At 34.0% G+C, this 27210-nt stretch overlaps 1 protein-coding gene across 1 annotated transcript; it reads left to right on the forward strand.

Annotated features, from left to right (window-relative positions):
• Nucleotides 1-1275: 1275 nt before the first annotated feature.
• LOC137408038 (uncharacterized) lies at nucleotides 1276-27210 on the forward strand. The gene is made up of 7 exons (XM_068094428.1): nucleotides 1276-1345; nucleotides 18262-18384; nucleotides 20143-20234; nucleotides 23795-23870; nucleotides 25532-25670; nucleotides 26592-26733; nucleotides 27133-27210. Exons 1-7 carry the CDS (start codon nucleotides 1276-1278, stop codon nucleotides 27208-27210), a joined length of 720 nt encoding a protein of 239 aa, XP_067950529.1.

The following is a 27210-nucleotide window of genomic DNA, read 5'->3' on the forward strand; positions in this document are numbered from 1 at the left end:
CTGGCTCTGAAAGCTAAAGCTCACAAGAGACAAAAAGTGTCCTGCAGCACACTGGAAAACTATAAAGCAAATTTTAGCCATTGATTTTGCTAATGCTACACACAAATTTGTTGCTAACTAGTATATTAATGTGTATACAAAGAGCTTAATTATTTTGCATGTATCTGTATCATGGTTGATTAGCCAATCAAAAAAATATTCAAAAGCTAAGCTTATGGCAAAATAGTCATTTTCCCTAAAGTAATATCTGCGACTGGGAATATTAATAATATCATTCGATAGTATAAACATCCATGGTAAAAGATTTTTCTCATGTCATGCGTATCTAATATCCTTCACGAAGCCTTGCTAGCAAAGTTGATGCTACATGTAGTTCTAGCATTATACAATGTTGCTCATTTTACATCCATTTTTCGTCCTATATTTCTATACTGAAAAATGAACTACTGCTAGCTTTTGCCTTGCAATGGAAGCTTTGATAAGCATATGGTACGGAAATAATTTTTGTATGAATATTACAATATGAATTATATACCATTTCACTATTCAATTCTTAAATATCCTTCTGTAAACCATATTATTGAAACAGTTGCTGTACATTTTTGAATCCCTTGACATCTTTAAAAAGTTGAAAAACTTATCATGCGCGACCTTGAAGCTTTAATGTAAAGCATGCATCTAGCAACCAGTTAGCAAGACAACATTTTTCTGTAATCCATATCTACGGAAACATTACCAAGGATAGCGACTCTCAATTCCTGCAAATCACTTGACATTTCTACAGTTATTTGCAGCTTTTAAAACTACATATGTTGTCTTGGCCTGCGCGGTCAGGTGGGTTTTTGTACCTGCATATTTTTTGCTCCCTATAACTTTATATTTAAGCATTCATAACAGCCTTTATCTTCTTTGACTTTCTGCTTTTCAGTTGTTATATGACTAACACATATATTAAGTCAGAGTGACTACGTTAAAAACATGAATATAAAATAAATGCTAGGCTACAATTATTCAGGCTTCTAATAAAAGTCCTAATTTTTTGTTACTTTGGATGAGTGACAACCATAAATTCTTTAGTTCAATGTAGTCTCCAAAGTACATGGTAAGCCAGAGCTAAAGCATAAGCACACATACCTGCTACCTTCACTATCTGTCCTATTTCTTAAATAGAGTTTTAGCCTATCCTTGTTCGTCTAAATCAGAAACTAAAAGCTAAAAGCCTGACTGAAACGAGATGGAATGAGTTAGATTTACTTAGGCCTGGTTCGAACCAATATGGCATCTAAGACACGGGAGACAGAGTACCTGTTATGCAAGCGATCGCTCATGGACTACAAGCTCAAGAGTGCGCGACTATTATGTCCTACAGAAAGAAAGTCATTTGCGCAATTAAATTAATTTGATGCCCATACGCAGCTACACAATTTGTTTGCTTTCCAGCTGTTGGATACATAATGAGTCGAGATTACGCAGCTGTCCCCAGGTCTGAACCCGGCCTCACCTTAGCATGCGCAGACAAAGGAGTGCCACACTGATAATTTCAAGATAAGATAAACTTCACTACAGGATTTGTAAATTTTTGATGGTTTTAATTTATACGCTACCACATGCACAATAATATATATATACAATATATCATTATATTTTTAAAACAATAACTGCAAGAGACTTGCCAAATCATCAGTTCAAAAGGCAATGATGAAAGTGGGGATGAATTTGAGCACAAATTTAAAAAACAATATTTGCATAGTGCATGAAATGCATTAGAAAAAAATATATTTGAAGCATATAGGTGCCTTTTAATGCTTTTTAAATGCCTTCTGGAAGGCTCACCTATCTGGTATGTCTATGAAATTTATTTTAAGACTGCAGGGCTTTCTGCAATGCTTTAAAACCGTATACAGTTCACAAGCTATCGGCATGCTTAATCCATCATGGCTAACTGATTGTCAATGACAGTAGTTTAAAAACACTGCTACATTAGGCGGCAGTAAAAACTTTTGTTAAATCTTTTCTTTTGCAGTTTAATATATATGATATCTGAGTAAATACAACACCTTTAAAATTTATTGAAAGCCTTTTACTAAAAGCATTGGAGTAAGTAAGAACGTCAAAGTTCAGAGTGACAGTGAAATAGCATTGCCTTAATTAGTGTGTCTCTATCAAAGCCGGGCACTGCTACACTTTTGCTGTGTCATTTGCTGTTAATTTCTCTCATCTTTTGTCGAGCTGGAGACACTCCATCGGTATTACGTAATTACTCTCGCATTGAGGGTCTGCTGCGCCAAATTGGACATTCACTGATCCCCATAGCTCGTTGCTCTGGCAGTGATTATTTCTAATCACAATCATTCTAAACATAGATGTTTGGATTCATCAAATTGAAAAACATTTAAAATCCCTAATTGGAAATTATGCAACTCCTAATAAAACATACATGATAATAATTGAAAACTACCGTATGATGGAACAATCTTCTGCCAACACAATCTGTTTGAACTATTATAGCAATAACAAGTAATAGTTATTAGCGGAGAACATTGGCTAAGAGAACATTTCAGGGGTTGATGTAGATCTGGCCATCCATAGGAGCCTATTTGAGAATTGAACAATGAACCACAGTTTGAATGCCAAGAGTTCTAATTGAACAGGCAACGGCTGTCTAAAAAGATAATGAAACTTATGAAAGGTTGGGAAGTTAAAAAGGAGCCTAGCTTAATCATTCTCCACGTTTGTGATGACAGCTCACACCTAAAAAAAAGAAGAACATTGTTTGGTTTAATCCAAACTTGTAAATACTAATGATTGGATCCGATAAGCGCCCCTAGCCCATATAGGTTGCTGTTTTTTTTAGGTTTGGCTAACAGCTGAAGCCAAATAAGTAACTAATGTATTATTATTATTGTACCGGAAAATTTGGCTAATATCTTATTATTGGGTTATATAACATCTATAATAGATGTTATATAACTCAATTATAAGATATTGGCCAAATTTTATGGCAACAACTTCATTAAGAGTTGAAAAACATGTTTTCTTGAGTTGTTTGTGATAGATAGCCAAGCTACTTAATTGCAACGCAAATAAATGGCATTTTGTGCATTTCAAAAGCATAGTAGCAAGAGCTAATGCTTTCACTTCTACATATACAATTAGGTAGTTGGTATAATGAATCAATTTGGGAGTGGCTACCGGTTTCTGTCTAGATTGCGTAATAGCAAATGTGCTGAGGTTCTACCGTTCTGCTATGTCATACTTTGAACGTTTGCTGAGCCCTATAGTTTGTTGTTGATCTGTATTTCATTTTCATAACAATAATTTTATGAACCTATAAATCTGGAATATTTGATATAAAAAAATTTCATTAAAGGCTTTTATAAATAGACTTGGAAACAATATTTCAGTTTGTTTTTTATAACTTTTTTGTGCATTGATAAAGCGATGTAAAGTACAATCACTACAAAGCTAAAACAATCCTCCTCAATATTTCTTACTCTTACAAAAATATTACTTTCACTACCATCAGAGTCAGTGCTGCTATTTTTTGTCGGTTTAATGAAAAAAAAAGTAAATCTGAATTAGACATAATATCATCAACATAAGTAATTATCTGTTGTCTAATGTAAGTTATGTATCTTGGTCTACTAAAATTCACTAAATGCCTCTCATCTTCAGCTCTGTTGTGATACTCTCCTTTACTGTTAAAGCATACGTAGCTCACTGACTCCAGCAAAACAATGCTACTAGCATAACTCATCAACGACAAAAACAGATACAAAAACCACAGCATAATTGCTTTATAATAGCATACCATAACAAGACCTTAGGCAAGACTAACTAATGACGAAAAACATCATGAATACTTTAACAGATGATTGAATGTGAGCCAGTGCTAAAACTAATATTAATGACATATTTAATGACAGACTTAATTCTACTCTGCTTATGATAGGTAATCCAATTCACATGTATCTCGGAAGGTTCTTACATAAAACTTACACAATAATGTTGGTTTTTTCGGATGGAAATTTCCAAACAAAAATTTAAAATTACCTTGTGATTCAATGCTAATTTAATACAACAATTTTTGGACAACATTGTCAATACCATAAAAGTCCTAAATATCATTGGTTATGTTGTCAACGGATAATAAAATTAGGCTACTACGCAATTACTGGGAAGTTCGCGAAAAAGCCCAGTCGACCATATATTTCACATAAATGAGCATACGGCAGTGAAAGAGTATACGACACTGTATATTGTTAGTCATATGTATATTTAGTGATCGAATCTTAGGAAAACCAGAAACATGAGTGTACCAGGACCTTTGAAATTGAAATTGAAAATTGAAAATTGAAATCCATTGAAAACTACCAACTAAAAGTGTATAATGGTAAAAATTAGATTTAAAAAAACAAAACACCAAAGGTAATATCAATTAGCTACTTATAGGAAGTGCAACTTTGGCTTTTCCAATCGTTGAAAGAATATACAGTAGGCCTACATTACGAGCTCCTGCAGCATAAATAATCTTTTCCAGTGAAGTTTACAATAATATATTGATTGTACAATATAAGAACAGTAAAATACATGTGAATTGCACAACCTATTCAAAGACCTTTTCAAACTGACCTTTCGGGCATACAAAGAGGAAAAACTTGACGTAATTTTTTTTTAATATGTGGGGTGTACTGTAACTGCAGTAATATTAGAGTGCATTGACAACTTTTCTCTGTTTTTGATCAACCTCATTTTTTTTTTACCATTTTTCAGTACTTCCACAATAACTTGGGGAGCGTACATCTTTGATGTTCATTTACAACGATTTACTAATTTTTCTAAACAGCAATGTATAATCTGCAAAGGAAAACTAATAACAAATATTTTATGTCTACATGGAAACAAAACAACAAAATATTTTACAAAAGCTGTTCTGCCTGCTCATCACCTATCTGTATTCAGAGGTCAAGGTTAGGAAAAAATAGAACTAGTGATGATACTCCCACTCGTTACATTCACATTGGTGGACTTACGCTGTAACACCTGCGCCAATCAATCGCCTTTATATTTATGAAAATTGCACAATTACCCTATTCTCTGTTTTGTCGGTACATCTGGCAATCTGTCACAACCAACTAGATTGCTACAAAAATTATATACATAATATGTATAATGCTATATGCACATAGTCTTCTCTCTTGCATATGAAGCAATCAATATAAACTAACGTTTAAATCAAAGTTGAGAACTTACTCGACTTAGCATGTAATATAAAATGTTTTTGGTAGTCGGAAGCAAAAACTTTACAGAAACGTATGTCGTCTAGACTAGTTCTAAGAGGTATAGGCCTACATTATAGGAACGTTTACTGTATATGGTAAGAGTGATGGGAGTGATAAGAATGGCTTAGCCTTGTGGTTAGTCACTCTTGTTAGTAGACTTGCGGTCTGAATGTCATGAGTCCAATATACTGCAGGGCGATTTTCTCATTGCTAAAGCTTTATCGCTATAATTTGGTGAATGAATGACAGACAGACAAACATTGAGATTCGTGTATATATATATATATATATATATATATATATATATATATATATATATATATATATATATATATATATATATATATATATATCTGGATTTAACCCTGCATTTATTTATTCTAGCTTGTTCAAACTGCTATTGTGTTGTCTTAAAAATTCTAGCAGCAAGGCCAAACGGCTAACATAAATAATATACAAGCTAGGGCCCAGACAGTTCTATTTTCCAAACAACTTTCTGTAAACTGCATCATCTGATTTGCTCTAAGGTCAGCATATAGCATGCAAGCATATACCGTAACAAAAATAGGTATTTTTAATGTTTTATGTTTGAATGTACATGTTGGTTCTAGTAAGTGTTTCAGAGCAGGCTTTATTTTTCACATGTGTGTTCTACCACTCTTTAACTAGCTCTGCCTTACAAACCTGGCCCTTCAGGCTGAGAGCCACATAATGCGTATATAACGAGTATGTGATAATATCGCAAAATACTAGATAAGCAGCTGTAATAACATTGGCCTTGCTTTGACTGCAGCAGCCGTAAATAACATCTCTGTCACATCTAGCAATACTGTGACGATTAATGTTAGTCTTGCTTCATAAATAGGTGTATTTATAGGCCCACAGGATAAACCCGGCAATCAGCTGAAACTTGACCACTCCGACCTATATTTCTCAGTCCATTGGTCACCTGCACCTAAATTAGGCAGGGCTAAGAATAAAGGGAGTAACAGACAGAAATTCGTGCCTGTCCCAGCAACTATAGGCAATGAATTGGTACACCACAATTAGCTTTAAAGGTTAGCTCTGAGGTTGATTAGGTAACATTGTTTTATGGGCTGGCTTGATGATCTGGCCAAATACAGAGCTGAATGCAAGCTGATGATACTAATTAATCTTGGCTTCACTCACATTTTCATTGCTACATCATCCAATATGACTAATGTTGAAGTATAATCAAAATAACTATATTATAGCATTTGTAGACTCCTCCCCTCCTGATACATGGAGTTTTTAAAGAAGGTGCAAACCAACGGTGAAGGCCTCAACATCGCTTCAAAACCTTATAAATCGCACCGTCAAATACTTAAAAACCACTCCTGTCTCTTAAATAACCCATCTAAGAACTGTGGTAACTGAAGGTCAAAACTTCATGCTGGTTGCTTTCATGACACCAAGGCCAACCTTGCGGGTTCTCAAAAAGGACACCTGGCTCCATAGATGTTAATTAATATTGAGGTCAAGCCTTTTTACTTGTGGCTGCTACATGCCAACAGACAGCGTGTGTAATAAGAAAAATGTGATAATAATTGAATTTTCGCATCTAGTTGCGTTTTTTCAACAATTCATCTCAACAACTATTAGACATGGTCATGATAAAAAACACTCTAAAATAATTTGAGTTATGACATACTAAACTTTGAAGTATAAATAATTTATTGTATTATAAACATTTCCAAGTTTTCCTAATATTTTTCAGATATATGGTAAAAGTGAGAATCTTTTTGTCCCCTTGTTAATAGATGTTTGTGTGAATCCCTGTTGCTATCTTCGTTCAAATGTCATTCATGGACAAATTAAAAGTATGTTGGAAACTCATTAAATAAAAAAGAGACTGTAAAAATCAACCATTTCAATTAAGCACACATGTTTTGGCTTTATTTTAAAAATTGGAGTTTTGCAAAAATATATTTGGCATATAATTTACCAAGTTTAACTAAAAAAACCTCATAGTCTCAGATTTTGATGATTTTTTTTAATATGTTGTTGCCTATGTTGAAAAGCGCTTATATCCCAAATTTTGATATTCTAGGGTCATTGGTTCAGGTGCTAAGAAGATTTGAACATTGACCATTTGTAGCCCGAGTTTGAGGGCATAGCACATCTACATGTAGCTGAATTTAGACTCATATGATCTGAAGAATATACAAGTTAAATATCTAGATTTTTGTGTCTACACAAAGTTTCTATATTTACACAAACAAATAGGTTTGAAATTTTTTGGATAAATAATGGGGGAGATAACTTCAACCAAAAATGAACGAAAATGCTATTTTAGCGACTATTCAAAAACAATTATCCCTCCTATCATATAATTTGCCTTTGTTTCTGTTATTATTTCTGAATTTCCCCATGCCTCAGCTATCCAAAACTAGTCTCATCTTCTCTGTAGATGTATCAGGTCAGCGTCTGGAAGCCATACAAGAATAAGGTCTTTGTCGAATTATTGCAAAAGGAGAGGTCAAGGTCAACCTGCGGTTTCAACAGTCACACATTTTTCTCATGTTTTACACCAATTAGCATATGCAGATTTCATTAAAACTATCAAAAGTTTGTGTTTCAGCCTGTAAAATGCTGAAAATTGAGTTTCAAATTCCCTCCAAACTCCTTTAAAACTTGCCTCAATCAAATGAGGTTATCCCCCCCTTGTCAAGCTTTAACTTGGCTGATTATTAGAATATTATCCTATCAAGTTCAAATATGCCGTGTAATTGCGGTTTGTGATTGTGATAGTAATGAGCCTAAAATATTTTCTTAACTTACATTCCACAATGTTATCAATTGTTGTAGCTTCAAATGCATATGCTTGCCTGAGTTGGTGGTATATGGTGGCGCCACAGCTAATAGAACATGCTTTTGTGGTACCCAGCAGATGTCATCTTGCTGTGGCCATGTGAAATTGTTTGTTGAGCCTTTGCACATGAATTTCACATTGACACAAACGTTCTCTCGATCATAGCCAATTGCCATCCCCATATACCATCGACCATCATATATACAGGCCAGATATTGTCCAGGTTGAGGTGTTAAGGTATTGCTGGTAACATGTGAGTCATCAGTCTTCCCAACTTTGTATTCTTGTAGCATACATTTTTCATCAACCAGTGGTGAAAGTTTGCAAACTTCAATGGCTGTTCTACTGGGAAACAGTAGAACAGTAGAACAGTAGCTTGAAACAGTGCTGGTTCTGAAAACCAATGACTCGTTGTGCTGCCTTGAACCTTGGTTTTTAATTCGCTGCTTGTTCTGCGGCTTCTTCAGTGAGTACATAAAACACCTCCACCCCAGCAATGTTTTCTCTAGCATACTTGCACAGTGGTTTAGCACTGAGCAGTCTTTCTTTTCCTGACTTAACTAACTGCTTGGAGTGACGGGTGGCCAGTCTCTTGACCACCCCATGAATCCCATCTCACGGACCTTTTTCATGTGAGATGGCAAAGAAGCTCCAAGATGCTGTAAGATTGAAATCAAGCTCATGGTAACATAAGTTGGCAAAGTTCTTGTAATTCTTGTATTGGGCGCCAGATCCATTACTGAAATAATTCACATGAGTCACTTGAGGTAGGTTTTTTAATGAATCTGATGAGCGTTCTCTGGAATGTATGTATACAATCTAAAATGTGTTATCCGGATTGTACGCTTTGGATTGTAACCGAAAAGTGCTGCAGAAATTGTTTGCGATGTATTGGGTCACATAATCAGATTACGACTTGCCGATTAGACCAAACCAAAAGAAAACGGTAAAGTAGCAAGCATCTATATTTGATACGGTGTCTTCGGTAAAACCCGAAGTGTTTGTCATAAACAAGTTCTACGATAAGTTTTATATTGAGCTTTCTATTGGCCTTTCAATTCACATGAGAACATCACGTGACAAGACAATAACCAAATATCATGTCTACGTCCAAGAAATAAAGAGATTCCAATCTACGGCGGCTTTTCGTTTTTGAGCTTTTAAGAGCTTGTAATCACATTTCCACACATTTGGCACCTACACCGCAACAGAGTAAGACATGGTGAATCTTTTGATACCAAATAACTGTAATGTGAATTTTGTTGCAGGTCAACCTTTAAGTCAGGAAAAGAAAGACTGCTCAGTACTGAGCAACTGTACAAGTATGCTAAGGAAAACATTGCTGGGGTGGAGGTGTTTTATGTACCCACTGATGAAGCCGCAGATTAAGCAGCGATTTTGGAACCAAGGTTCTAATCAACACAACGAGTCATTGGTTGTCGGGAACAGCACTGGTTCAAGCCACTCAGTAGGAAAGCCATTGAATTTTGAAAACTTTCACCACTTGTTGAAAAAAATGTATGCTACAAAGATACAAAGTTGAGAAGACTGATGACTCACATGTTACCAACAATACCTTAACACCTCAACCTGGACAATATCTGGCCTGTATATATGATGGTCGGTAGTATATGGGGATGGCAATTGGCTATGATCAAGAGAACAATGATGTTAATGTGAGATTCATGTGCAAAGGCTCAACAAACAATTTCACATGATCAAAGCGGGAAGACATCTGCTGGGTACCACAAGAGCGTTTTTTTATTAGCAGTGGTGCCACCACCTACGACCAACTCAGGCAAAACATATGCATTTGAAGCTACAACAATTGATAACATTTAGGAATATATGTTAGTAGAATAATTCAAGCTTCATTACTATCACAATCACAAACCAAAAGAAAACAGAAAATTTGATAATGAAAGGATAATAATCAGCCAAGTTAAAGCTTGACAAGCGGGATCATCTCATTTAATTAAGGCGATTTAAAAAGGTGTTTGGAGGGCATTTGAAACTCAATTTTAAGCGGTTTACAGTATGAAACACAAACTTTAGATGGTTTTAATAAAATCTGCATATGTGAATTGGTGTAAACATGAGAAAAATGTGTGACTTTGTTGAAACCACAAGTTGACCTGGACCTCTACTTTTGCAGTATTTCGACTAAGACGTTAATCTTGCAGGCTTATGGCTTCTATACGTTGACCCGATGCATCTACAGAGAAGACGAGACTAGTGTTGGATAGCTGAGACCTGGGAAATTCAGAAATAATAACAGAAACAAAGACAAATTATATGTTAGGAGCAATAATTGTTTTTGAATAGTCGCTAAAAAGCATTTTTGGTCATTTTCGGTCGGAGTTATCTCCCACATTATTCTTCTGAAAATTTTCATTCGTTTGCTTGTGTAAATATACAAATTGTGTGTAAACACAAAAGAATCTATACCTCTCACTGGTATATTCTTGAACTTATAAGAGTCTAAAGTCAGCTAAATATACTATGCCCTCAAACTCGGGCGAAAAATGGTTCAAGTTCCCCAAGTTTCATGATCAGATAACGACTAGATGATTAGACCAAGCTGAAACAAAACTGTAAAGTAGCGAGCATCTATATTTGATATGGGTTTCTCGATAAAACCCAAAGTGTTTGTCATAAACTAATGCTACAAGAACTTTTATATTGAGCCTTGTATTGGCCTACGTCAGTAAAATAAATTGATTCCAACCGGCGGCGATTAACTGTTCGATTTATAGCTTTTAAAAGCTTGCAATTACATTTACACAAATTTTGCACCAACAACACAGCAGAGTAAGACATGGTCAATCTTTTGATACTATACACCTGTAATGCGAACTTCTTTTGTGCAAGTCAACCTTTACAGCTTTTGATTAAAAGCTCTTAAATTAAAAATTAGATTAAAATTCTTGTTATATATGTTGGATGAAATGTGGTGTACTCTTGCATGTGTGACACAATAGTTATGATATAGTTAACCAAAAAATTCACAGACGTCTAAAACCATCACTTTTTGTGAGATTTACAATGTAGCTCTCTGTTTTAAAGTTCAATGTATTACACGAGCTAATTATATTTATCAAAGCGTTTTCATAAAAAGATTAAAATGTTGATATCATCGAAAATGTTGCAACTCTTACTTACTATTTATTGAGTAGGACGTACAACTAATATTGATGTCATTATTTGGCAAATACTTCCTATAAACCTTTTAAAACCAATATTTTGAAATTGTCCATTGCATCAAGTTTTAAAAATCGTTATATAATCGTTATATTTTCCTTCTTTTGACTTTCTGCATGTTGTTTTATGTGATTTGGCTGCAGGGATGTTTCAAAATTAAAATGGAGAATTTTTGATTGCATTGATAAAGTTCAGAAGAAAATGTTTACTCCAAAAATATGTCAATCATTGCACTTCCTGTTCTTCCTCCAGTGATGTCATCGGCTATTGCAGCTAAGTTGCGGTGTTATGCATATTTATTGACGTACATATTATTTGTGTTTGCTTATGAGTGTTTAGATGCAAATTAGAATGTAAGCCTATCCTTAGATACACCGCTATAGCCAGTTTCAAATATTATAAAGATAGTTTGATTAGAATTAGTCCCACTGTTTTCCTTTAAATACTGTATGAACACGTGAGTATCCATTGATAACGTGACAGTATGTCTATTTTTATAAACAACTAGCATGACTATGGATGTAATTTTTGGAGAGGTCTGAGCACTTTTTTTGTGTGAGCATTGTAACTGGAATTGAGTTTTGCTAATTTTAATCTTAAAACATCCTGTCTGTCAGAACACCAAAAACAACCAACAAAATTTCAAATGATGGAAAAACTTCAATACTTTTTGACCAACTATTTTTGAATTTGACAGGAAAAGAGGCCGTTAAGACATCAAAGCAAATGAACTATGTATTAAAATTGAGACTAAAATGTCACAAGCATCTTAATTTCTGTTTAAACCGTATAATAATTGCTGACATTTCCGGAAGCACAGCAAGCGTTATATTAAAGTGTAACAGGCAGCAAGGAGAACCACACGTTTTTAAAAAGCTTGTGAAAAATCATGGCAGCTTTGACTATCCATCATCAGTGGCCTCTAAGCACAAGTTGTCTTATCCTGCATATATGCACAGCTACAAGCAAGATGCCTGGATGATTGTATTGGTAGTTCATTAGTACAGCCTTTTCATTAGCCTTTTCTCCATCAAATACAAACTCCAAGCAGTTCTACTTGTAAATGTATGAGAGTGTAAACTGATCAGTTCTTTTAAATATTTTTTACAAATGTTTGTTTGCATCTCCTTGCTGATTTTCTACCAATAGTACAAGATTGCTGGGACTGTTCTTGATCAGTGTGAAAACCTAATTTTCTCAGCTGTCGCTAACCTTGTGCTTTTCCTCTAGCTGTCTCTGGCAGTGATGTTTCATGAACAGGCTGAATTCTAAAAACTTTACCTCGGGAAATTATCAAAGCAGCAATTTATTTGTAAAAAATAATTTTTTCGTTGCAACTTTTCAATCTTTACCCAGTATGAAACCTTACCTATTACGCAGCGTTTTTCCCAAACCTCCAACCATGGCTTAGAGCAGAAGGAGGCCCAGAATTCTTATTACAGAAAAACTGGTACCCTGTCAGTCTGGCACGCTGAATTTGTAAAATTATTACACATAGGCTATGGGCCGAGCAGGAAAAACAGTTCTAGAAAAGATGTTCCTTTGGCACCCCATTTCGGTGGCATTTTCTGCAGTGATTTAGACTAATTTTGGTATGGAGAGCTCAAAACTTAAGAGTTGCCGCAGCTGCCATTCCCACTTCTATGATAAATTTGATAAAAAGAATATATTAGGATTTATCTCCCCTGTAAATTAAATTATTTCTATAGAAGCGTCAGATTAGCAACTTTTTATCATAATTATTTTGCTGTAATTTAGGATGTCATTGCTGAAGTCGAAATTTATCTTCTATCTATTTTCGAACATTCCATATCGTACTATTGTTACACCCACATGTAAACTATATACATGTATATATGAATATGTACATACATGTATGTAAATAATTGTATGGTTTAATAGCTTTATTTTACAAAAAACTATTCAAAACACTATAATTATGTTTTATAACCTGACACAGATTAGTTATGTTTTATTGCCTGACACAGATGAATAACAGAAAATAATAAGATACAAGATAAGTGCATTCATTGTTTGAGCTTTGACATGATTTGTGTAGCTCACATACATGACTCTCAAAAAATTAACTTAATAAACCTTGACTAGTCACTGTCTAGAAAGCTGGAAAACACTTTTAAAGAGCCTGAATGGTCTGTTTCAAATAGTGTATGCTTCAAGTTGTCTGCAATCGCTACTAGATTCACAGAACATATGCCATCAGAGACGAATAACAGCAAAATTGAGCTTGTTATGAGAAAACACTGTGAGGTGAGTGAGTATTTCAGAAGTCGACCTTCAGCACGTAATGAAAGGACTCTGAGAATCATTTAAGTTTCAAAGCGACTTTATTCTCTCTGTGAGACCTACACACGCAGACTCTATGGCCAAGGAGATAGCACCCAAGAAAATGGTACAGACTTCAACTGACTAACAGACTGGCTGTTTGTGTCTAGGTCTAAACCAGTCAGTCCCTCCCTTTAATCGCTGAAAAACCATGTGCATTGTGTCAATTATGTAGCAGCTATACATACATGTATATGGAAAGGGTCAACAACACAACTTGCCAAAGCACAATTTCCTTCTTTACATCGGTGGATACTGGGTAAGGAAATTGATGAGTATGCAGTAAAGTGTCATACCACAATTATCGCCCCACCTGAAATTCTACAAGCTGTTCTATGGGAGTGTCAAAATACAGGTTCCGAGGGAACTGATGTGCCAGTATCATGGCAGAGCTGCCTTACACAGAGCTTTACACATGCATGCACTGAAACAAAACTGTAGCAGGAGTAGCAGAAGATGCCGATAGTGAGGAAAATGATTAAGAACTAATTATATTGAACAAATAGTTAGGATATGCGATATTTTGAAATATCCCAGCTCGTTTTGTAAGACTGCTGATATTAGCTGTTAATAATACCACTAATAATAATGCTAATAATAATCACCAATAATTATATTCTATGATTCATCAGTTTCAGGTTATAAAACATAATTAAAGAGGTTTTGAATTTTTTGTGTAAAATAAAGCTATTAACCATACAACTATACACACATTTACATATACGTATACGTATATACATGTATATAGTTTACATGTGGTTGTAACAATCGTAAGATATAGAAAGTTAGAAAGTAGATAGAAGATGAATTTTGACTTCACCAATGACAGCCTAAATTGCAGCAAAATAAATATTATAAAAAGTTGCAAATCTGATGGTTCTATGGAAAGAATCTTATTTACAGGGGTGATAAATCCTAAAATAAAATTTTATTAAATTTCTTTCAGAATTGGGAATGACAGCTGTGGCAACTGTTCAGTTTTGAATTATCCATACCAAAATTAGTCTGAATCACTGCAGAAATTGCCACTGAAAGGGGGTGCCAACGGAGATGCAAGAATAAACTGCCTTGGCCCACTGCCCAACATAGCTGCAAGGTGGTTAAGCTGAGCCGTTTTTAGTGTTAGTTGTTAGTGTGCACAGCTGCTCAGCCAAAGATTTGAGTTCAATTTCCCATGCAATGTTTTTCCTAACCTCTATATCTAGCTTTAGACATATGGACAGACACTGCTATTATTTATATTATTAGTGTCATTCTAAAAACTGTCTTCACAACCGGGTGGCTGGTAGGAGGTGAGCCAAGGCCTTAGCCTGATGATTTTGACTTTAACGAGTCATTTTACTGAATAGTCTTCCTTAAAATCTGACCAGCTCCTAGCAGCACTGTTTTCTGAGTTGTTTGAAAGACTATTGAGCACTGACCTCAATGAGATATGACACAAGCTGGCTGAATAATGTATCAATCACTCCAATCACTACATACATTATATTACTTTCGGTTGAAAATTCTACAGCCTTCGACGCTCCAATCTTGCACTTTGTACATCTCCTTTATATATTTCCTTCTTCTTTTTACTCTGGCATCACATAGGATGGTTATACAACTAATCTGACAATCTGTTGTTTCTTTTTTTATCAGTACTAAACCTTTCACTTTGTCATTCTCAGACACTGGCTCTACCCTATGGTTATACTATTATGCTGTGTGTGGTATGCCATGCTTCTTACAGATACTCCAGTAATCTGCTGAGGCCACTTGATCAAGTCAGAGGTTGTATTCAGTTTGTGCAATCTTTGAGCACTTGTTTACAATATGGCTGTTTCACCCTTTGTCTTACACAACCTGCACTTAGTTACCATTCCTGGAATTGGTTTGCAGTGCTTAGTCTTGCGCTGCTGTTATTAGACACTCTGCCTCTTTCTTAAGGCCTCTTTTTGTCATCCACTTTTGTGTCCCCTACTGTCTGATTGCTTGTTTTCATTTGTTATAGTTCATTCATCAGTCTTGGTGTTCATTATCTAGCATAGCACCTTCTAGTTTGTTTTCGAAATTCTATCTTACATGTCTTATTCATTGTTAGTTATCAGTTTATTTAAAATATGTATATGTATGTAATATGTATTTTTTCAGACTGCGGCTTTCATACTTTACAATTATCATTGTATTGCTATTACTAGTACCCATGGCAGTCCGCTGTACTTTGAGGGATGGTCATGCGTGTTGATAAAGTGCAGAGAATAATTACATCCACAATTATTCTACCCTTAAAGAAGACAGCTCATTATTGCATGTGTTAGGGTAGTCGACTCTTAAGCTGTATGCCACCAGTAGCCAAACCAATAAAAATAGTTTTTTTAATCTCTGCCCCTAGCTTCAGAGGCACAGACAAAAGTGTTGCATACTATAGAAATTATTGAATACTGTCTGCTCTGTTTGATGTTTGCCTATTAAAACCGGTAAAAAAGGAAAGCCTGAACCTGTTCTTCATTAGATGAAGTAATTCGCTTAACCACTCTCCGCTTTGTGAGGTAGCATTTTATTGACAAACAGCAATGTTTTATTCAATACAATTATATAAATATAAAATGCTAGTAGAAGCAAAAAAATTTTCTTTGTAACTATTGATGCATTGTTGTAATGATAGCCAATGAACTAAGATAAAATAACTGAATTTTTGCTGCCTTCATCACAAAATTAGCTGCAAGCGATTCTTACAGTATGTTTGTAATAATGTAGCCAGAACAGTGTAAGCTTTTTAATTAGTAGCATGCCTAATGGCCTGTTCATGGTTTTCCAAACACTTGTTATGAAGTCAATTAACACTTTGATGCCGTATTGGCCGTGGGCCAAGACAGTTTATTTTGCGTTTCCATTGGCACCGTTTTTCAGTGGAAATTTTTGCAGTGATTTAGACTAATTATTGTATAGATAATTCAAAGCTGAAGAAGTGCCGTAGCTGTCATTTCCACTTCTATGAGAGATCTGGCAAAAATGACATTTTAGGATTTATCTCCCCTGTAAATACGATTTCTTCCATAGAAGCATCAAATTTGCTATTTTTATCTAAATTATCTTGCAGTGATTTAGAATACCAGGGGAGAAGTCAAAATTAACATTCTATCTATTGTTGAACATTCCATATCCTACGATTGTTACATGCACACTAAAACTATATACATGTGCATACGTATATGTACATGGATATATAACTGTATAGTTTAATAGCTTCATTTTACAATACGAAATAAAAACATTATAATAATATTATGTTTTATAAACTGACACTGATGAATCATAGAAAATAATAAAAACACATTGTGAATACTTAGTATGTGTTTGAATAATGATGTCTCTACTTTTGTAGAATATATCTTTTAAATTTATTTGGTATTATATCGTTTTTGTAATTAAGTATCAATATGTTGTTGATTTCTTAACATTAATATCAAAAGATGATTTTTTTAGCGTAGTTCTGCATGATCATACTATATTTGCATAAATTTGTTGCTGTTTGCTATTTATTTTTAGCACTGTTGTGAAGTAATAAAATACAAACTATTTTAATTGGTTTTAATGCATTTACAACTTTTTGGATAAAAATGTTAGGTAAACCAGCTGTTTTAGTACCTACCATTCAGTCCCTTCTTGCCATGACAATAACCAGTCAGCCAACATCCACATTTGCAAACTATATTTGTTGTACAATAAATAAAATGCTATGAGTTTTTTTATATTGAGGAAAAGTAGCCAATTTACACATAAGTTCAAAAGATCAACCACAATCATCGAAATCAAACCATCAGTTTTAAAGGTTTATATTCAAAAAATAACTTCTTGCTAATTCAATTCATAATTGGTTTGTTTATTATTCACATCACATAACACTTTGATTTCATGCCTGATAAAAACCTGCCTATAAAAGCTCAGCTGGCAGCCATCAGTTGTGCATTTTATTGCAAAATTTGGGGTAAGGAGACTTAACTCTTAAGTGTGTACAGATTTTACCTATGAATTCATTAATTTTGGACACATATCCTTGAGGAGACAACTCCAAGTTCAAAACTACCTCTAACGAATTTAAAAATATATCCTCGATAGGAGGCAAAAATGTTCCGCTTCCTATTATCAATTTGCTATACACATTTTAGATAATTTTTATATATACGAAGGCCTCTTATTAGGGGGCCTCCCATCCTACATATTTTGAGTATATATATATACATGTATATATGTATGTATTTGCTATTGAGCAACTATCACCTCATAAATATACTACTGAGTAACAAATATATATTATATTTTACTATAATTATTTATAAGACACGTGCATATTTATTTACATACACTACATTAGGTCTATATATGTATATATTTATGCTTATGCATTTAAAAGCATATTCATTGAGATAAAACTTATTTTTCACCGTTAAATGCGAACAAGAAGCATTACATTGGTAAAAATGATGAACTCATAATATCTTTGAAGTATAGAATAAAATTGATTTCATAAAGAACAATGTTATATGTAGAGTATATGTACTCTACTAAAACATGCCTTTACATGAGCATCACTGGCTGTGATTATGAAATGATCTGATGTAGGACTAGAGGACATCTATGAAGATGTGATGGAACTATGGGAAGAGCTAGATCCATCAATATCCTTTGCAGATTTTGTTGTGTTGGTCGGTACAACAGCTGTAGAGAAGGGCATGGCTCAATCAGGTGAGGAAATGTGAACATTAAAAGAGAGACATTTTAGTGACCGCAAATCTTTAAAAAAAGACCTTTGCAATAATTTGAAGCATTAGGAAGGTCATTTAAGTAGTTTACCAGAAGAGGTGAAAGCTGGGACTATGAGACAGCCATTTTATTTTGAGACAAATATTTATTTATTGTTATTTTATTTTTATTTATCATCTTTTGATAAGACAGTTGTAGCCATAGAGTTATCTCCTCGTGTAGTTATCACTCTAGGGGGAGATAACTCTATGGTTGTAGCTACCAGCGTATGCTGAGAGATTTCAAACACAGCAAAGATTAAACTTCTAGTAGAAAGTGCAGGCTTCATTTATTTTGTTTAATTGTTTGCTGATAAGAAATAACAGTGAGACAGACTAATGAGATACATCAAAAAATGAGTAAAATAAAATGGAATTACTTGCATTAATAACGATAGTTAATGCAAAACATCGACTTTGCAGATTAATCCTTAATATAAAAGCCTTTGCGCAATCATACTTCTTTGGTACAGTATATAAATAGAGCTATGATTAAGTGGTTGATGAGCACTAAATAGCTCTAAAATGTGAGCCTCTGGTGGCTCTGAACTAAACAAGTTTTTTAAAATTGAATAGCGAATGCGATAATGTGTTAAACGTAATGCATGATGTTTGGTATTGAAAGTTGGTCTTTAAAATTGAACAACTAACAGGACAGTGTATTAAACGTAATGCCTGATGTTTGGTATTGCAAGTTGGTATTTAAAATTGAACAACTAATAGGACAGTGTATTAAACGTAATGCCTGATGTTTGGTATGAAAAGTTGGTCTTCAAAATTGAACAGCTAAAATGCCAGTGAGTTAAACGTAATGCCTGATGTTTGGTATGGAAAGTTGGTCTTTAAAATTGAACAGCTAACATGCCATTGAGTTAAACGTAATGCCTGATGTTTGGTATTGAAAGTTGGTATTTAAAATTGAACAACTAACAGGACAGTGTATTAAACGTAATGCCTGATGTTTGGTATTTAAAGTTGGTATTTAAAATTGAACAACTAACAGGATAGTGTATTAAACGTAATGCCTGATGTTTTGTATTGAAAGTTGGTAATTTAAATGGAACAACTAACATGACAATGTGTTAATCATGATGCATGATGTTTGGAATTGAAAGTTGGAATTTAAAATTGAACAACTAACATGCCAGTGTGTTTAATGTGATGCATGGCCTTTGGTATTGCAGGTTGATATTTAAAATAGAACAACTAACATGACAGTGTGTCAAACATGATGCACTACCTTCTGTAGCAAAGGCTTCTAAAGCAGAATTGTTGCAGTTTGATGCTGCTGTTGTTTGCTACTGTACCAGTCAAATTAATAAAATATGTTCACAAACAGACATGGTTGTGTTATGCTTTCTTCTGGTAGGAATCATCATTAGGTCACAAGTCAAACTGCGCCCACTCGGCATCTAAGGTTTCACAATATTCAGTTGTGCCCAAAAACTTATAACATTAAAATGCTATACGCACACTAATATTCTATTTGTTAGTATATAGGCTATCTTTAGAAATAATATTTATAGTTTTGATAATTAGCAAAGCAATTATAAAGCAAAGATTATCTTTGGTAATTTAAACCATACAAGAAACTTAATAACTAGTGAAAAAATAAAGTAAAACAAATAAACTGTAAAAAATTACAATGAAAAGCAACACTATAACTTCAATAGTAGTTTTTAATTTTTGTATTACTTGGCAGGTGGACCAGGCAAGAGAAACATACCTTTTCGCACTGGCAGGACCACTTGTGCTGACCCAGAGGAATATGAACAAAATCATCAATTTCCTAGGGTAAGGAGTTGGTCTCTGTCTGATACTCTGTGTAATATCTGTCTACAATCTTTAGTAGCAGCTTGAAAATTGACAAAAGTCATAAAACTGCTAGTAGCTGCAAAGATAAGTGCAACTATTTTTCATAACTAGTATACATATATATGTATATATGTATATATGTATATATGTATATATATATATATATATATATATATATATATATATATATATATATATATTATAAATACTAGCTGTGATGCGGTGGCCTGAGTATTAAAAATCAGCTTATAAACAATTAGAGGTAATGAGAGTTGCCTGCCACTTGCTATTAGCCTGGCACATTGCCAATGGATAATTTGAGTAAACTTGCTAATAAAATCTACCGCTTCTCATGACGATCGCTTCCATGGAGAGAAAATTTATTTTTATTCGATATATAACAACATTTGCTATTCTAACTTTTAAGCTACGTATCATGAGAAAAGTGTTTTGTGTGATTGAAATAAATTAAGAAAGAAAATAAAAACAACTGTAAAGGTTTTTAAAATTTGTGAAACAAGTAACTTTTAAACTTCATATTACGAGAAAAATGTTTCGTGCCTGTCGAATAAATTAAAAAAATAAAATGACTATAAAAGGGTTTAAATGTAAATGTTAAATAATTTGCATATAATAGCTAAATTAAATCTGTTTTGCTATGATTACAGTAAGAGATGATTTGGTAATGATACAATTAATACAAACTGAGAAAAAAAAATTAAAATTCTGAATATTTTGAATTAATAATAACAATTCTTGCATAGAAGTGTATGTGTGTGTATAAAAAAGGTTACGGTTCCACCAAAAGCTATTCATCAAAACTTTGAATGTGACAATACTGGTACCTCTTGATATTGGTACAAATGTGAAAATGAGATGTCGTACTGTCCTTGTTTGACCGAACGGTAAAAGAACATAGAGGCCATTTCTACTCAAGATAATACAATTGTCCGCATGAAAAGTATTAAACTTCACCACGATTTAGCCATGGAACCTTACGAATAGCTGGAAATAGAAGTTCACAAAAATTCAAAAATCCATCGTATTTCATAGAGGTAATAGAATTCATAGAGTTTCAAATAGTACGTCATTTAGCACTAGCATTGGCTATACGGTATATAATAATCTGTTTGATCAATTGCCTTTTGTAACTCAGTGATAGAGCTCGTGATTAAAAAAAACTTGCAGATGCAATTTTCGTGAGTTCAAATTCATCGGGACGCGGAATTTTAATATCAAGATTCTAATCACTATAGCTGGACATACCAAAGGACAGACAAAAAAATCAGATGACAGACGACAAACCTTTAAAAAAAAATATATAGATAGACCTATATAACAGACAAGTAGCCAGGTCTACCTGTAACAACACTCTATGCTCTGAAAAGTGTGGAGTATTATAACTAACTAGAGAGTTGGAATAGGTTAATGTTGCTTATCTTTTCCCCTAATGTTCTTCTCTGGAGTCACTACACTTCTGTTTTATGCTGCCACAAATCACCTGAAGATTGCAGAAAAGACTTTATATATAATTAATATAAAAATATATATTAAGTATATTTGAAAATATATATGTATGATAATAATTCCAATTTTTTTTTGAAATTTTTCAACCAACAAATTAGCTAGAATTAGTCATACTATTTTAATACTTTTTTAAACACGAACTGTTTGCAGCCGACTTAAACGAAAGATCTGGTTAATTTTGTTACAACTAGCGTTATTTTAACAATTTTTGCTTAGGGGTAACGGGGGCACAGTGGACATAGGGGCACAGTGAACACCCCTCTTTTTTCAGAGATACAATTAGTTGAGTGTTGTCACACCAATTATAGTTAATAGGAAATGATGGCAGGGGTTTACTTTTATTATTTGGTAATAGATAGCTAAAAAAGGAAAATCTCAGGTAAGCAAAATGTAATTTTTCATAGTAAAAGTAATGTATGACATGCAAGCTGAAAATGAACATATACATTACACTGTCATAGGTATGTATCTCTTGATGTGAACAAAGATAGGCATGAATGTTCTCTTCTTTTTTCAATGTTCAACATAAACAATGGATGGAAGCTGGGAAAATTTCAGCTCAATTTTTCTCACATGGTATGGTTGGGGCACAGTGAACAATTTGAAGTGGGGCACAGTGAACATGGTTTACTATACCCCGCTTTATTCTCAATGCTCCTACACCAAAACAAGGGTAATAAAAAGGCAATTTTAAGCTAAAATACAAATAGGCTAACTTTGAAACGCTTTCCCCTCAGATCTCCAGCACTATTTGTACCAATAATAATCTCCTCAACCCACTAAGTTTAGTTGCTCAAACTTACTTTCCCTCATATTTGAGACAGGTTTTAAAAGGCATTTGTTTATATATGTTATTTTTAAATAAAAGCATCAAGATTGATAGTGCTATTGAAAAAAGAGAGAGATAGTGCATACATATAAGAAAATGGCTGACAGCCATGATAAAAATTGAACCCTTGCTGCTGAAATTAGGACTGCCATAAAGATGGTGCTTGAGGAAGGCCTAGCAGCGCACAGGGTCCCTGAGAACCTGAAGATCTTGAGAATTATCATGACTCGTTATGTAAATAAGGCAAAATACAAAGGAATAAATAATGTTGAGTCCATTTCCAAAAAGAAGCAAATAGAACAGTTTTTACAGTTCATCAAGAACTTTTACTGAAAGAATACCTGCTCACAGCTTTAAGGCATCATTGAGGGCTGACAGAGAAACGACTAAGAAAGTTAGCACGGGCCTATGCTAAACAAAACCATTGTAGCTATCCTCCCAGATAGGATGAGAACAAATGTGCTGGGGAAGATTGAATAAACGGGTACTTGAAAAGACAAAGAGAGTGACATTTAGCTGAATACATTGATTTTTCTTGTCTCACGCTTGCTTGTTATCCAGTAAAAATAGATAAAGTTTCATATAACTCACAAAGATAAATAATCACATTAAAATCATTGTGATTTGATAACATTATGACGGAATATAAGTGATGTCCAGCGTGCCCCATGTCATGGACCACTGTACCCCAGCCATGGGGCACAGTGGTCCAAAATTTTTATTTTATGTAATACGCAATATTTTTTACAAGGATTGGCATAGAGCCAGAAGGCTTTCAGATATGTTAGAGAACATATTTCTTTTGCTTTCATATAAATTTAAACTTAGTTGATCGACTATGAGCAGGGAAATTTTGAGTAAGGTAAAAAACGGCCCACTGTGCCCCCGTTACCCCTATTGATGTGTACTCGTTAAAACTTGTAATGGTTTAAAAGTAAAATTGTCGCTACCTGTTTAAAAACTTTTAAATATTTTAAAATGTTATCAAATGCTTTAAAAGCGTACAGAGAAGTTCATGTGATAATACAGGACTTATAAAACCTAAATTGTTTGTAGCCACAGAAAAGGTGTCTTAGCAAGTTTAACTTAATAAATATACAAGCAGATGTTTGTCATAGCTGAAGCCACAGCTACGACTTTCAACTAAAGATATTTGCAGAGGTTGACTTTGGTTTACTTGCAGGGTGAAGATCCAGAATCACTATCTTTCCTTATGACGGAATTTGGATTATCAAAGAAGCAGGCAGTCGCTTTGATGGGTGATTCTTATATAGAGTCATATAGTCATATAGTCATATGATATATGACTTATATAGAGTACATTTTCTCTTTTATCTATTACTTTTTACTAATTAAAGATGAACTAGCATAAAATTTTTATAAAATTTATTAGAAAGTATAGGTACAGTTTTATCATCTACAATTGTCTTTGATATTTGAAGTGATCTGATTGCCAGGATGTTTCAAGATTAAAATCAATAAAACTTAATTGTTATTAAAACGCACAGATTCGACAAAAGTTCAATTGGGAGTCTATAATTGCAAAGAGACCAGTAGAACAGAAATGAGTAACGCTTCAACTTGACTGTAACAGCTGATAGCAACTATAATAATATATATTATAGTTGATACCAGCTGTTACATAATAATCTATAATATTGTAATATTATAGATTATATAATAATGATAACAATTGGAGATGCCAATTCACACATTTTCTTCTGAACATTTTAATCGCGAAAAAGTTTTATCAATTTTAATCTTAAAACATCCTCGCAATCAGATCACCTCAAACATCAAAAACAATCGGAAATGATCAAAAAATACTAATATCTTTGATATAACTTACAAAAATTTTGTGTGATTTCATCTTTAATGTTTTAGTTCATTTCTAGGGTAAGAACATAGGCATTTTCAATCTAAAATTTGTAATGGGCAGGACAGCTGACGACGACTTAGCTCTCAACTATAGTTATATGTATAGTCATGCATTGATCTCTACAGTTTATTGATTGACATACTGTATTCCATAATATTATCATGAATAGATGTAATGAAGCATTCACGATTAGTTTTCAGTAAATCAAACGATTACCTGGCAACGGTGATTGCACAGTACATGAGCAAAAACCTTTTGTGTAGTGAAAGCGGTGTACGCCTATCCATTTCTTTGAAGACAGCTTTGGAGGTTAAGATACAAGATTGCTTTGCACTGCACTGCTTTTGGTCATGACATTCAGCTTGGCAGCCTAGTTTTATAATACCTGCGCTAATTCACAGCTATCCAGAATTTCAGGCTAAATTGTTCACGAAGCTATATTAAATATGTTAGAAACTCAACTAGAATGTTGTATCAATGAACAAAGAATGCATTTTTTTATTCCATATGGTTTATTTACTTTTGTTAGGTATAAACTATTCTACATTACATTTATTGACACTTGTAACATATGAAAAAAGCCTTAAAATAACTCGTATGTGTTTATGAAGTAGGTATTCTATTTTCAATATACCGGCTCTAACAGACCCATCTATTAATCATTGTTTGTAATCTGCTGATTTTATTGAACTCAAAATTTTATATGGCTCTTTGGAAACAAAAATACTTATGATTATTTATGTTAATTTCAACAAATGAAGCCATTTTGCATGCAATCACTAATTCATTAGTGTACAAATGTATTCTTGCTCTATCGCAGAAGTGTTACCTTTTATTAAATGCTTAAGTTATTTGTAAATTTTACACAAATAGTTATGTTGACCTTCGACTTTCGATATTAAATAAAATTAAGCATCTGTCCAAAAGTTTGTATTAGCTTCCAGCGTTTGCAAAAAGTGAGGCTTTCAGAGCTACATCTAGATATATTTATCTACCTCAACCTTGAGCAAACTTTGACCCTAGTAATGTTCTGTGTCATAGGTGCTCATTCACTTGGTCGATGTCGTGAGGACAACAGCGGATTTGAAGGCCCCTGGGATGAGACTCCTCAGACACTGGATAATGGCTACTACCGAAGTCTTGTTAATACCAAATTTGACCTTGAGGAAGCTAGCAATGGGTGAGCAACGTTCTACTATAACAAGAGAGTTGTCTGTCTAAAGCCAGGGTTATGAATTGCTGTCAACAGGACTTGAACTTATGAAATTCTGATTAGCAATTGAAAACTCTAACACCTGCTTCAATTAGCCACCTTTCTGCATTTCAGAATGCTTGTGCACATAGTTATTCTCTGTGCTTTATCGGCACACCTGACAATCTCTCACAGTACACTGGTCTTACTACTTCTAGCTAAAAACAAAAGGATTGATAATTATAATAGTTGAGTTTCTAGACTGTATCTAGATATATAAACCTTAAAGTCAGTCATTGTTTGGCCTGTCAAGCTATAACTATTAAAATCTAGGAATGAGAGATCCGCTTTGTGCTGGATTTAATCTCAGGACATTCCGTTCACCAGGCAACAACCTAACCACTTAAGCTACGCGAGATGCAATGGATTCCTTTGACGATATGAGTGGTTATTTCATTAAAATATGCATAGCACTCTGTATCACGTAATGTCACTAAAGTTTGCTCTTACGGCTCTTAATAGTAAGAGTTTAGCAATATGGATAGTAGCTTACTCAAACTACCCATTGGTAATGTGTCACGCTAATAGCAAGTGGCAGGCAGCTACATTACTTGCCACTGTTTCTAAGCTGTATTTTCATACAGTGCAACGCCGGGCATTTGGTTAGTTTACTAATATTTTAGACAACATTTATAATTTACTTAGAACACTCCTGGAGCTTCTATTTAATATCTATGGAATCCGAGAAAATGTTTACATAATGCCTAAAAATGACTACTTTAATTTTAGACTATATCTACAGAACCTTTGTAGGTAATATCTATGGAGTCTCAAAACGATATCTAGTCAACTGGCTATATAGGCTCTAAACGGTATCTATGTAGTCTTTAGACCATATTTCTATTATAGATTTACTCAATGGAGTAAGGATGAAACGATGATGCTCCATGCCGACATGTCTCTACGAAGGAATTTAGGTATAAGCAGTGGAGAGACCCCAGAATGCCTCACTTCTAACGATTGTCCTCTAAATGCATCCATCAATAAACAGGTAACAGATCAATAGCTGCAATTATTGGAATCAATAATTTTGATGACAATAAAATGATTCTTATTCAGTTATTAGATTCATATGAAACGGCAAAAACCATTTCGGACTTCATGAGTGTAAGTGTTTGACCACAGCCAAGAGTTGGCTTTACATTGATGGATTAATAAACATAGAAAGAAAACCTTTTTAAGTTTGCTGAGTCAGCAAATCAGTCCATAGACTTTTATTATTATATTGGCTTTCTGTTGACAAACTGCTCTAGTGTTGCTTTTTACATTAACCAATCAGAAATCAAGCGTTAAGCTAACAGCAATTGTATGCAGCCAATCAACATTAACCTTTTATGTCAACAATTCACCGAGGCCTCGTAACTATGAATGTTCATATACTGACTTGCAGGTGAAGAGTTATGCAAGAGACCAGAAAATGTGGGCAGATGACTTTGAATCCGCTTTCCTACTCATGGTTGAACATTGA

This window comes from Watersipora subatra, chromosome 11 (genome assembly GCF_963576615.1).
Source record: "Watersipora subatra chromosome 11, tzWatSuba1.1, whole genome shotgun sequence".
Lineage (NCBI taxonomy): Eukaryota > Metazoa > Bryozoa > Gymnolaemata > Cheilostomatida > Watersiporidae > Watersipora > Watersipora subatra.

Excerpts from the sequence above, each read along its gene's own strand:
- LOC137408038 (XM_068094428.1), top strand. The coding sequence starts at position 1,276 with ATGGCATCTAAGACACGGGAGACAGAGTACCTGTTATGCAAGCGATCG. Across the intron at positions 1,346-18,261 it reads CATGGACTACAAGCTCAAGA|GACTAGAGGACATCTATGAA; the intron begins GTGCGCGACTAT and ends GATCTGATGTAG. Across the intron at positions 18,385-20,142 it reads GAAGGGCATGGCTCAATCAG|GTGGACCAGGCAAGAGAAAC; the intron begins GTGAGGAAATGT and ends ATTACTTGGCAG.